General features: G+C 41.8%; 3 protein-coding genes across 3 annotated transcripts; 2 read left to right on the top strand and 1 right to left on the bottom strand.

The window, feature by feature from the left end:
• Nucleotides 1–2,913: 2,913 nt before the first annotated feature.
• BDB00DRAFT_839748 (uncharacterized protein) lies at nt 2,914–3,399 on the top strand (the record flags this gene model as incomplete). The annotated part of the gene is made up of 1 exon (XM_053124727.1): nt 2,914–3,399. A coding segment is annotated over one exon (486 nt), but the record flags the coding sequence as incomplete, so codon positions are not given.
• BDB00DRAFT_839734 (uncharacterized protein) lies at nt 3,392–5,979 on the bottom strand. Its single transcript, XM_053124726.1, has 2 exons — nt 5,101–5,979; nt 3,392–4,956 (listed from the first exon to the last, which is right to left on the bottom strand). Exons 1-2 carry the CDS (start codon nt 5,924–5,926, stop codon nt 3,548–3,550), a joined length of 2,235 nt encoding a protein of 744 aa, XP_052976273.1. The 5' UTR covers nt 5,927–5,979; the 3' UTR covers nt 3,392–3,547.
• Nucleotides 5,980–7,672: 1,693 nt separating this feature from the next.
• On the top strand, nt 7,673–8,697 carry BDB00DRAFT_839730 (40S ribosomal protein). Its single transcript, XM_053124725.1, has 3 exons — nt 7,673–7,717; nt 7,815–8,152; nt 8,487–8,697. The coding sequence occupies exons 1-3, from the start codon at nt 7,706–7,708 to the stop codon at nt 8,596–8,598; spliced, it is 462 nt and encodes a 153-aa protein (XP_052976272.1). The 5' UTR covers nt 7,673–7,705; the 3' UTR covers nt 8,599–8,697.
• Nucleotides 8,698–13,770: the final 5,073 nt, after the last annotated feature.

Raw genomic sequence — 13,770 nt, 5'->3', positions numbered from 1 at the left:
GATCAAATGGAATAGTCTGTGGACTACGCTCTATACTCATGCTGTTTACCTTGTTGGGTGAAGAATAGAAACTGGCTGCTGGGAGGATCGTGTTCTTAATGTTTACTAATGCTGGATCAGGAACAACTGATGCCGTAGAATCTGTTAAATTGTTTACCTTGTCAATCACTCCTGTATTGCCATTTGATTGCTCACAGAAAAGCATTTCTTCCGTGAATCTACATGCTCATTCACATTCGTGTCTTTGTTTTCGCTTGACACGGTGCCGTGCACGGACCCCCTCACAACCAAGCGGCGACAGCATCGGAGGTACAGCAGCCCATGGTGAGAGACACGTACCATTACCGCCGAAGCACGCTTGTCTACTTGACCATCAGGTACCACTCCTCCTTTCATTTCCTCTGGTGCTGTATCTTTTGTTATGCCATAGTAGGCAACCCACAAGTTGATACGCAACCCGTTATCTGGGCCAATGAGAATTCACGGGGATTTGAAGTCCCGAACGAGAAAAATGTCTATATAAAGCGAGCAATTTCGCCTTTCTTTTTTCTCTTCTCTTCAGTTCGTTTTGGTACAGCATTGGTCTGTAGTACAGATGCACTGTTTGGTGCCATGATCAGGTCATTGCTTGTGCTGGCTATTGTCATAATTCTTTTGATGATCGGCAGATTCAGTGGTCCGCCCTGAAAGAAAATTTGCAATATATACCAGTGGGAATGTGGTCATATACTCCGGCAGCCGATCGTGAACCTTCGGGTGCATGTGATGCCAACGGTATATGTTGGGATAATTGAAACGAACTTTTTTTTTATTATTTATTACACACAAATAAGAAAATGATAAACAAAATAAAAATATATTTTTCTTTTTCGCACTTTCCGCATAAACGTTTTACCGCTTTTGCCTCGCCTTTTTTTCATGTGCACGACAAGTTCCTTTTTCTTTTTTCGCGAACAAAAAGCTAATTACTCCCCCCTCCATCCATTCACAGCTCCGTGCTAAACAAAGCGGGGAACAGTGACAGTGGCTCTGTATCGTAGCCGAAAGTAACACGATCACAATGCTTTGGCACTCTTTTTCACTTTCTGTGTTCGCCTAAATTGCCAAAGCAATTGTCAAGAAAAAAATTGTTATCGAGGATATGGTCGGTTATTTTATAAGAGGCAACGCCAGAGCATACGCCAGCAGACCTGTATAATTGTCAGATCTGTAAAAAATTGGAATGTTTTTTTTTCAGCTGTTCGTCTCTCTCACTCTTCCTGCACGTAGCTTATCACAACACAATTTTCTTATCATTTTGGGTTTCACCTGGATCGAAAAGCTTGCACTGATCTTTCCGATGTGCCTGCTTTTAAAGCGTGATTCTTGTAACAGCTCTTTCCCTCCCCTTACACCTTCACTTCTCTCTTCCTTTTCTTATTTAACTTTACTTCGTAACATATTTTCAAGGTATGCGTTACCTATTTGAAAGTGATGATCGCTCACCAAAGATATCAGGGGGACCTGTTGAAGATATGATATATTTGCTCTACCAAAACATGCACGCACCCACACACACAGGGATGCTGTGTTTTCCAGGCCAAGCGATTCGTTACTTATATATGACTTTTGCGGCTCGCAAACAATAAACCCGAGTATTGATTGAAGCCTTTTCCTTCGTATCGAGAAGTCGATGGTTTTAGAAAGAGCCTGTTCTAATGTGTATCTGCGTATCGCTATGATAGCATAGATTTAATGAAGTTACTGGTGGTTACAATAGATCAATCTTCAGGGTCCCCCTTTTCCAAATAAAATTCAGGTGAGCTACCTGGTTCGACTTGCTTTTCCTTTGTCGGACATATTATTTCACGAGTCCGGATTATGTTATACAGGCTTTGTTCGATTAAAAGCCTCGTGCCAAATTTCTTTTCGCGCGTCCCCTTTCACATACACGTAATATGACTGATTTGATCTCGATTTTGCCTCCCGAATCATTCAGTACATCTTCTCGTTTATCGGACAGCGGGCTGTGTCGAATGTGTGAAAGTATGTCGCCGCTGGTTATACGCGATCCCCACTTACCAGACAGCCCTGTGGACACTGGTGGGAATCTCGCCTGATGCATGGAACAAAAGGAGCGACGTGATGCTTCAATGTGGACAACAAGTCGAATCAGTATACATCAAATCTCAAGCCACGTATAAAGTACTGGAACGACTTGCTTGGCGAAGATACATCATTCGCTTCCTTGGTGAAGTAAAACGATACTCTTTTTTTTTGCGTTAAGAGGATCGCGTATTCGGTAGTACTTACTACTGCTTATGCGCAAAAGATATACTAAAGCTTTTTCTTTGTTTCCAATAAAAAAAAATAAGACATCAGCAACCATGTGCATAGCAAACAATTACAACCTATTGTCGACAGTAGCACGTTACTGCCAGGATTCATCAGATATTTCTCGCATACGCTAACTGCTCTGACGATTTCATTTCACACTTGCGATATCTCGCTGCCAATGCTACTGGACTTCTTGCCGTCATTAACGCATCTTTCAGTGATGTTTGATGGCCGCACTAACTTATCAGACGCTACTCTTGAACAAGTTGATGGCAGAAGCAGACACAAAAGGCCACCGATACACAACATTATCTTCTTAAGACTGGACGGTGTTCTCAGTTTTAAATACCGGATCCGTCCCTTATTGCAGCGTTGCTCCCACATCAAGTACTTGATATTATCGCCTTACTCACGATTCAACAACGTATCTCCAACCAACATCTATACAGCTTATGAGCTGTGCCCTCTATTACGCTACATTATGTGGGAATGCAGCGAACCAGTCATAGCAGACAGATGGATTTCACTATCAAGAAGCACGAGTGCTTATATTAAGTAACTGAAAGGAAAGCATCGAATGATGGCGAGGAAGGCAGTATGGCTTATGAACTGCTATTCAACGGCAAGGGACACGAGAGGATCATGCCGATAGTAGTAAAATCGCAGCCGATACTAGAACATTTACGTATAGTCGCCTGTGGTCTTTCTGATATTCATTGCTGGGATGTCTTGGCACGCAACCAATTCACACAGCTGACAAGTTTGGGGTTGACGGACATCACTGGTATGTCGAGCGAGGATTGGTCCCAGATTTTGCTCATGCAGCAACAAAATGAGATCTTGGAAGTTGGAAATCGCGCTGGGATAACGCAGTATCTGAACAGCATTATCGCAACCATCGGTACGCTGCAACGGCTCCGTATACTTTCCTTGCGAAATTTCCTTCACATGTTCAGCGAGAATCCTCTTTGCGATCTTACTCCGCTTCGACGTTTGCAACAGCTTGAAAAAATGCGTCTCACGAACATACCCATCGACAACCAAGGTCTAATGCAGTTGTGCGAACCATCACAGCACCCACTACTGTACCTGCATTCAAGGGAGGGGGGGGGAAGGATAGTAGAGGGCTGCTATTACATCAAACCATGCCTAGAAACTCATTGAATGCGTGGGGATGGCAACAACAAGAGTAACACTAATTTTGTTTAGAGTGAAACGTGTGTATTTCATATTATATTACATTTTTCAAGTCTTCAGAGAAAGACTGCCGACGATCGTACCAGTAATCGTCAGGCGTCTCATAATTAACATAAACCATTTGAAACTTTCCACCTGGTCGTTCTTGCATTATACTATCCATTTCAATCTGCTGCTCTGGCCGTGGCGCGCTGGGAGGAAAAGATGGATAGTGATAGACACGGTATCTCTTTACATTTGTGAGTTTTTTGATAATCTCCAACGCCGGATCAAACTCTGCTTGGATGGCCAGATCGACCAAACGACAACCGTTATCACGCACCCCATCCTTGTCATCGTGATTGAGCATCATATCTCCAAATTGCATCCATCCACTATCTGTAGTGTTGTAGAGTCCCTTGATAACCAAGTGTCGTAGCAACGAGCAATTGCTGGCAATTGCTTCCAATACCGAATCATCCACGTCGAGGACAAACTGGAACTTTTTGTTGGTTGCAACTTTGGTGTGATAGAACGGCCATTGCAAAGTGAAGGCGTACTGGTTCTTTTTTGGATAGTAATAAGACGGTATACCAAGGATACGTTGGGTAAGCTCGAGGGCTTCTAGTGCTGGACAACACCGGCCGGAAAACATTTCCACCAATAGCTTTTCGACGAACGACGGGTCATCATCAACAGCCTTTGGTTTCTTTCGTTTTGTTATGTCGTCGTAAATGATTTCGTCGTTCGATATCCGTAATTCCTGTAACTTGGGCGCTCCGAATTTGACAAGCAGTTGTAAGGATTGAATTATGGTGGCCGTGTCGTAATACAGGTACACGAGTTTGAGCGTTTGATGATGCTGTCTAAAAACTCGTGTATGATCCTTGTCTGATATTTTGATGTTTCTGCCAACCAAGACAAGATGTTGTAAACCATCACCATGAACAGCATCATCATTATCGTAGTAATTTTCGTTGATAGTGAAGGTGGGAGGCATTTCCGCGTCGGGGGTCAGAGCTAGCGTTTTTAGTCGAGGACAATGATCTAGTGCACCATTGATACAGTCGCCATGGTGAAGTGCGCCTGCAGATTCCAGTAATAGGTGTTTTAGGTTAGGACACCGCCGTAGGATGCCACATAGTTGCCCCGTTGAAACATCGCCAAAAGAGTCACAATGCTGGAACGCAAGTTTGAGATATGTAAGTGATGCATAGTCATGATGGCCGCTGAGTAGTATCTGTTTTCGCATCGATGGCGGGATGCTGTATCTTGCGTCCACTGGGGTACTCTGCGAGAAAGTTACGTGCTCCAATTTCGTACAGGCAGGTAATAGGGTGTTGACGACCATGTGGATTGGAATGTTGCAATTGCTAAAGTTGACTTGTTTCAAGGAAGGACTTTTCTGTAAAGCTTGAGCGAGAAATTGCGAGGCCTGTTCTGTCAACACCAAATCGCTAAAGTCTGTTTTTTGCCATTTTCGTAATTGATAGAAAAGGAAAGAATATCAGTGTAAATGTTACCCATCGTTGGTAGTATTATACACACGGTTATCTTATATTTTACATCTCGTAGTAATGGCTTGAGCATCTATTACATGATACTTACATAGCTTTTCAACTGTCTTGTTATTCATTCCCGAGTAATAGGCCATAAGCGAAAGTATGCTATCCGCCAAATCAATGTCCATGGGGCCATTCAGGACAGCCCTTGTACAACCTGGCGACGGCAGTAGCAGGGATTGCATTTTGGCTTGATCCATTTTGGGTAAAAAAGGTGCAATTGTCTCCCAAAATTCTGGGTATTCGACCATGATGATGCTACACCAAGCTGGACAAACACTAGCACATTCTAGCAAATCATACACTTCAAAGCATTCGAATATTTGGTAGATTATCTCATCTGGAAGCAGTTGAATCCGTCCTTTCCTCATCGTCCCCGTCGTCATTGTGGAAGTCTGTTCTTTGGTTGTTGCTAGCGCTTCTTCAGATGCTGATGTAATTCCTCGCCGCTGTTGCTGTGATGGTGATGCTAGTGGTGCTGTACATGCTGGGGATGAATTGTCTCTTTCCTTTAATGGCGCCAAAAAACCAATGGTACTGCTGTCATCTTCATCGTCGTCATCGTCGTCTTTTACTGCTGCATTAACAAATTCCAAGTGTCGCCTCCAGTACTCCAACGTTAAATATAGATTGTCATCATTCTGTTTATAATTCAATACAGGTTGCTGAGAGTACTTGAATACAGTAGAAGTGGTTGGTACTGTTGCGTGAGTTATCACTTTTGACGTTGTCAGTTGCTGCTGCTCTTTCTGCCGCTGTTTCGCGGACCAGCTAGTGTATAACCTCTCGTCATGATAATTACTAGCAACGGTGGCCGTTGCTCTTTTGAATTGCGTGTAGACTGTCGCTTGTGAAGAAGTGGTCTTGTACATTTGTTGTTGAGCGGATAAAGACGAAGAGAAAAGAATCAAGTAATGGGAAGCGGGAAAAAAAGAAGAGATCGAAGCGGCTGATGCTATGAATTTTATAAAAAGCATGTCAAGTTAAAGTTGCACAATGGCACAGGAACATGTTTCTGAGTAATACATAACGTGGCTGAGTACTTTAGGTGAAGCATACAGTTCGCTATAGACCAACAAAGCCTTTCGGCTTATTATTCCGGTTGTGAAAGGATATACTTTTTTCTCTCTTTATCCCTTCCTCCCCTTCAATTTCACTCTCTTTCTATGTAATTCTAAAGAAAATTACTTATAAGAAGGAGCAAATACGTGCCGTTAAAACCTTTATTCAGCCACGATATAATGAGCTGTGATTGTCGCGGAACTCTTGGCTTTTGAAAAAAGTTGCCCGAGCCGGTTATGCCTGGGTGATTGTGTGGTTGGTGTTGCTATGCTCATATCGAAATGACAGAATAAATAGCGCGATTACACATATCGCAAGCTTGTCAAAACTACCGATGGTTGACTTGGCTCTCATACTTTTGATTTCCGGATCTCACCGCGGATGATGTAGCACGCTTTTTATATGCAACGCGTCTACAAGAAAAAGCTATTTACAGACATCCGTAAAAACTACCTTTTCATTTAGCTCTCTAATATCTTTATGTTAAATTCGGACAGCTTGGCGGCCAATGTCACTAATGTTTTGCTTTGTAGCGCAAGACGATAAGAATTTATGCAGATGGGTGGTTGATCCTTTTGTGCAGATTACCTACCGTGCACCATCATGGTCTGAAATATCTAGACGGATTTGGTTGGTATATGATACACAGTAGATGAGTAAGCCCACGTTTTCTGGCGAAGCGAGATACAATAGTTAACGTTACTACGTGTCATGCATCGATCAATCTTGCTTGTCCTGTTCTTGTACTTTTCTACAGCAAATTTCTTTTGGGTATGTCATTGGCTGTTTCTAGGTCTTCCTGTTTCCAACGTTTGCGATAACCTTTCATTCCCGGAACCACTTTGAAAACAATGGATTCTCTTCAATTGCATGGAAACTGCTATCGCATCAAAGGCAATATATAATCGTATTATACATTGAAGTGCTACTGCTTTTTTCACTATCCGTTTTGCAAGCAAGCAACACAATCAGACAAACAAACGAGACGACACTAGTGCTTTCTTGTGATAAGTATGTATACCCTATCTAGGACCACCTCATGCACCCTCCGCCTAGTTCTTCCCGCAATCATTTTTGCTATTGTCTCTCTCACACTCACACTATGTATCAAATGCATGTGCCAATGATATTTTAATATGCTTGAATATACAAACCAAGTAGTAGACACTTTAATACTGTTCATTCGATACCAAGGTCGATGCGAGTGACGCCCACTTGAGCTATGTACGGAGAGTCGCAGACCGAGTGTCTACATGTAATTTACCATTCTCAAACCGATGATAAAAAGCATCAGGTTTTCCATCATACTCATAACGAATACGGGTCAAGTGTTCGTAATGAGCTCATCCAGCGGCCTTTGATCATTCTCACAAGCCGTCTGTTGGTAACGATATAATTTTTTTTTGATCCGACAGCATCAAGGTCCCGAAGAGAAGGGTGGCTTGACAGGGTTAGCCAATGAAATGCACCGTGACAAGCAAAAAAAAAAAAGAATTTTTTTTTTTCTTGCAGAAGGTCCGCTGGGCGATATATCAAGAGGCGGTGAGAGCGTGTTTAGTTTGTTCTTCCTCTTTCCTTGCTCATTCACCATGGATATTCAAGTATGTTTACCTTAATCTCAATTTCGTTTATTCATTCAACCCCTAAAAAGTATTCAAAGAAACTTACATGGAACCTTAAATTTGCTATATAAAATAGACCGAAAAGGCCTACCAGAAGCAACACGGTATCTTCCAGAACTCCAAGAACGCCTCCAAGCGCAACAAGCGTTGGGTCAAGGACGTTGGCCACGGTTTCAAGACCCCCAATGAGGCCAAGTACGGCAACTACGTTGACAAGAAGTGCCCCTGGGCTGGTGAGGTCAACATTCAGGGCCGTATCTTGACTGGTGTTGTCATCTCTAACAAGATGAAGCGCACCATTGTCCTTCGTCGTGACTACCTTCACTACGTCCCCAAGTACAACCGTTACGAGAAGCGCCACACCAACATCTCCGCTCACTTGTCGCCCGCTTTCGACAACTTGGCTGTTGGAAAGTAAGTACTTTTTTCTGTTTATTGACAAAAAGAATAAGCCTGCTACTTTGCTTTCTATGCAACTTCCGTTCGAAAAAAGTATTGTATTGTTATCGTGTGCTGGCCCTTTATTTCTCTTTCCAGCTGTGGGAAAAGAAAGGAGGGTGATGTATATATGTATATCTTTAAAGAGTGGCTTGTGTGTGAACTGGTTCTGTACTATTCACACATGAGATATACCTCTTTTGAGGCCCTCTTATATATTTCGGACGAGGTAGTTGGTAAGGTAGCGGCTTACCAAGCCTTTGATGTCCCTTTTCATACTCACGCTCGTAATTCTTTCCTTTTGCAATAGCGGTGACATCGTTACTGTTGGTCAGTGCCGTCCCCTTTCCAAGACCATCCGTTTCAACGTCTTGAAGGTCCAGAAGGCCAAGAGCGCTTCCAAGCAGTTCACCAAGTTCTAAGTTATCTCTACTAGCACTTGATCTTTTAGTTGTTGTTGCTTCCAATTAATAAAAAACCATTGAGGGGTTGTTCAACAATGAACTTGGATTTAAAAAAGTCATTTGAAGCTGTTATATCCATGGGATATCAGAGGAGGTGATATAGGAGTAGGAGAAAATAGGTTTGCCATACCAACCTTGACGTTGCCTAGCATCGAACCTTTACACACCCACCCAGGGAAGGATCTTAATCCACATTCCTTCATTCACGCTTGATAAGTTGTTGCAGACGTAGATCTTTTATCAGATAGTAGTTGAGTACTATTAAATACTCTTTTCAGAAAGCAAATGCACCTAATGGCGGGAACAAAATTCATGTTGCACGAAATATGTAAAAAAAAGCTCAGGGAAACCATGGACCACCTCTTCTCATATCGTAGACGAGCTGGCATGAAGGTGTGCGCTGTGCTCCCAATTGATGTCGCTTTTGCTTTATGGAAAGATAAAGCTGTTGTCTCTCAAAAGGTCAAACCTACTTGACATATCAAAGGTAACAAGGATACAGTAGTGGGAGAGGGGTTATTTCCAACATAATGAAATATACATTTCCAACGCGAAATAATGCGTTGGCAATGGAGATGTATCATATCTTGAATGGATGAGGGTGGCAAGACAGACTCCAAGGTCGAGGACTGTTCTTAGGCTGCTTTGATATCAAGAAATGCAAGTACCGGTGGAATGTCGTACAGTCGAGATTTAATGCCTAGTCAGCCATATATAGTGTGAAAGCTCAATCTACAGCATCACAATTTAATGACGGAAGCCTCCTAGTTGCACTACTGTACTTTCTCCAATGCTGGCATCGCCGCGAGTATATAAAGTGTAGTATATAAGCATCACTCGAGAAGTTTCAATAGCACGTTAGTCAAACTGATTGGTCTATATTATCCAGCGACAGCAGAATCACCTTTTCGAGTAAATGGACGACTTGGGCTGGTGCGCCACGCAATATGGAATTCATGACCAATTCCAGCATATATAGGACAACCTGCCTACATATAACCTGGGTCAAGTGGTGTGAGATGGTCATCACCAGGAAGGGGCTCATTTTTGTCGTTTTGGCGCAGGAAATCCTTCACAATGTCCTTTCATCCTTTTCGCGTTGTATTTACATGACCGGATACAAGACGCATGTAAACTATCAGAGTGTGGAGATGCACAGTCTTGCAAATAAATGACGGCTTCGCATACTTGAATATGGGGAATACATCTTATCGTGGGGGGAACCATCTACAAAAATTGGTTCACCTGTTTCATATGTAGTTTTTTTTGTTCTTCTGATATACATGACTTTAAATACCTTCTCTTGCAAAATATACTTTAAAATGATGGATTCTTTTGATACAGTCATTTAGGAAAATTTTGAAGCGTAGTAATTGTATCATATGCTGCTACTACTATAAAGTTTCGAATTTCAGATAGCATACTGGTACAATTTGATGCGCTTTCTCTTTGTGCTCATTGAAACATTTTGAGCAATTTGATATAAACTTTCTCCAATCCTTAGCCTGATCATACTACAACAACTTTTACTTTTGAAAGCAAAAACTACAACTGTTCAGCACTTTAAATTCTTTTTTGGCCGGCCTATAAAGAAAAAAAAAAAAAAAGACCCCCCCGCCGCCACCGGATTTCTCAGGCCGAGGGGTTGTCATTGCTGTTTGTCGCTGCTGTATCCCGGACATCATTACTGTAGTAGTATAAGACTAAATGTAAGCCATTTTGAAGGGGGCCCCGTAAAAGGGGAACCTAGAAAAAAGCGAGAAGCTTGCCTAGAACAACATAAAACCTTTTTCTCTAAAAGGTTTATTAGGCAAGCATTGTCATCTCTACATATCGATCCAATGTGCTATCTTGTCCGTGATGTGTATCACTTGAGACAGTTTTTATATACAACTGGTGTGGTAGATGGACTAGCTACCAGTAGGTGATGGATCGATTTTTCCCTGAAATGCTATTACTTGCGATCAATGTATGGTACAGAAACAATCTCTATATATGTACAACAACAAAAGGGAATTGCATAGTCCAAAAAAAGAAGGAGGGTGGGACTATGGGTCTATGACGGTCGTCGTCGTACATGAAAGAAGTAAAGTGTCCCAAAATCAACCAACAGGAAATAGCTACAAGTAAGGTTTCTGCAAGCACAAAACGCGCTACATCAAGTTACATCAAATTAATGTATGTATATATGTAATGCTGTGCTTCCGAGGGAGAAAATTATAATGCTGCACAACAAACCTATCCCCGCCCCCTTCCCCACCTTCCCCCCTCTTCTATACCCATTAGCGCACGCCTTTTTTTTCTCGACCCATTATTTCTAGAGAGATGATGGTGGTAGTAGTAGTAGTAGTCAATCCCGGTTTGCCATGTGGATGAACTTGGTTAAATCCTGGCCATGTACTTTTTACTGCCCGATAGTTGAGTTTGTAACTATTTTTCATTCACCCTTCTTCTTCCCGCCCTCTCATATATGTATATAGGATGAGGTAGTAGTAGTATGTAAGTTGATTAAAAGGTATATCACACAGAGTGAGCATCCGTGCATATATGTGCTGTGACCATAGCAACACACATTGCTGCTGGTTGCTATGGTATTGAATGCGTTGCTAATGGTAATTAATGCGTTGCCATCAAACATCGTAACATTTTCCTTCTTTTTAGAATACCAAACTACACACTTACAGATCATGCTTAAACAGGCAACATGCTCTCTTTGCTTAATGCATGCTTTCGCTTGTGCGTATGGGTTATCGAATGAAAGGGTATGTATAGAGTGTGTCGATCATCACCTTACACAGATGCAAGATTTCGAATCGAACCAAAACTTGTTTGGTAGAAGTAGCAAGTAAAGAAAGATGTTCTTCTTCTTTTTCATTCGCATCATCCTCTTCTTTAATCCAACAGCACAAAACACAACAAACAAGAGTGGATTTACAACTTATCTCATCAACCAACGACCCGCCCACCCCTTTCTTTTGTCGTCCCCTCCAGATCTTCCTATTACATGATATCCATCTATATTTTCCCCCCCCCCTTTTTTTTTCGAAAACAATAAAATGAAACAAGGCCCAGGTACTTTTTTGTTACTACATACTGATCTTGTGTAATCCTCAAAACAGCAGTCTCGAGAGAGGGAAAACCTCCTCCCCCTTCCCCTCCCTCCCTCTCCTTCGTAACACAAACAAAAACTGGATTGGCTTTTGGGTTGGTTCAAGTTACCATTTTCAGAACAGACTGCGTGCATGGTTTCTCTCTCTTTTTATATATACAGGGAGAGAGAGAGAGAGAGAGAGACTCTACGTACCAAAAGGAGGGGGGGGAGGGGAGAGCAAGAAAATAAGAAGCGAAGGAAAGAGAAAGAAGAGAGGACCGATCTGTTTTGGTATTGTTTTGCTTGTTTATTTACTGATCATTGTATTTACAATACTACACAGCGAACTGTAGTAGCAGAGTAATTGAATTGCAATAGGAAAGGATTGTTACTTGCCAATGGAAATCCATGCGGTCCTTGCACACAGAAAGAAAGAAAAAAAAGGAGAACCGACGTCATGTCACATTTTAACTTTCTCTCTCTCTCTCTGTTTCTGGAAATTTTTGAGAGAGAGATCAGTAATTGAATAGAGTCACCTATGCCTGTCCCGTCATTTCGTCATTCTGGAGAACACACACACACACACACACAAAAAGTTGTTATTATGCTACTACGTACGTAGTATGTGTGCCCTCACCCCCCTCTTTTCAAACAGTCCCTTTTTTTTTTTTTTCATTTGTGCGGGATGTGAAAATAAACCTCTTTTCAAGAGTGTCAACATTGAATTGCCCTATTTTTTCTAGACATGTAACCAAAGGATGAGAGTACCCCATGACGTTACTGTAAATTTTCCCCTTGTGACGTGATGGTTATTGCTTTCATTCTTATTAAGTAGCTGTTACTATAACACGAACAAAACAAATATGTTGAAAGGGTTGCTGGTGTTTAAAAAATCCATATCACGATTATTATGAGGGGATGTTTCTGGAAGAAAAAATGTAAATTAGACATATGGTGTACGTCCCACGTGCAACGTGTCAAGTATCCACTTCTAGGAAAAAAGCTTTTTTTTTTCTTGTCTTTTGTGCGATCCTATCGAGCTATACAAAGAGGACTACTGCCACATTACGTATGATGAAAAAAGAAAGCGAGTGTCTTTGTCGTGTGTAATGGTGATGTATATGAGAGAGTGTGTGTGTGTGTGGGGGGGGGTGGTACTAGCACCATGCAAATAGCATTATGTATACACATTTACGCACTCTTGCAAAATAACAGAATAACACAAAAATAAAGGGATCCTTCTGCTTGACTATTGCATGGCAGATATTTTTAACTTGCTCTGAGACACACACATTCAGTCAAAACGAACGCGTGTGTCTGTGGTGAATGCGGAGCGCTCATCCTTTTCTCTGTCGTCGTTGTCAATTGCTAATTCACTCTATAATTACAAAGTGTGTATCTGTATACAGTATATATGATACTGGTAAAGAGAGAGAGCGAGAGAGATGTCAGTTACACAAGCCGCGTGAGCGCGTGCATCAAACGTAATTCCGACTGTTCTCGTTGACCAGCACTACATACAACCCACTCTTTCTCTCTCTCTTTCTTTCTTTCTTTTCTCTACGCTTACTCTTTTGGCATATCCCTTTACTGCGAGTCTTGTGTAATACACGCCCTCTTTCTCAAAGAAAAAAAAAAAAAAAGACCGAGGAAAAAGAACTACATCCCCCTTTTTTTCTTTGCTTCTTCTTTAACTTTAAAACTTCTTGCACCATCAACTGCCACCGTAACAGTTACCGGGCAACAACAACAACAACAACAACAAATTAGACCACACAGAGCCTGCCAACACTCCACTCCACTCCACAAAACCCTCTCCAATCGAAGAAAAGAAAAAAGAGATACGACAACACCGCCGATACGCTTAGAGTTTTTGCTGGCCTGACTTTTTTTTTCTATTATATATTGGCTATTATACCGTAAAAGTACAGCCCTCTCCAAACAACAGTACTACAAACAGCCATACAACAAGCGTTTTGCTCTCTTTCTCTGCCACTACCAATCAGGTACAGTTCCTTTAAAATCATAGTTTTCTTACC

The sequence above is a fragment of the Zychaea mexicana genome (assembly GCF_025766255.1).
Source record: "Zychaea mexicana strain RSA 1403 chromosome Unknown BDB00scaffold_77, whole genome shotgun sequence".
Taxonomy (NCBI): Eukaryota; Fungi; Mucoromycota; class Mucoromycetes; order Mucorales; family Lichtheimiaceae; genus Zychaea; species Zychaea mexicana.
This window is presented reverse-complemented; position numbering and strand designations above follow the sequence as displayed.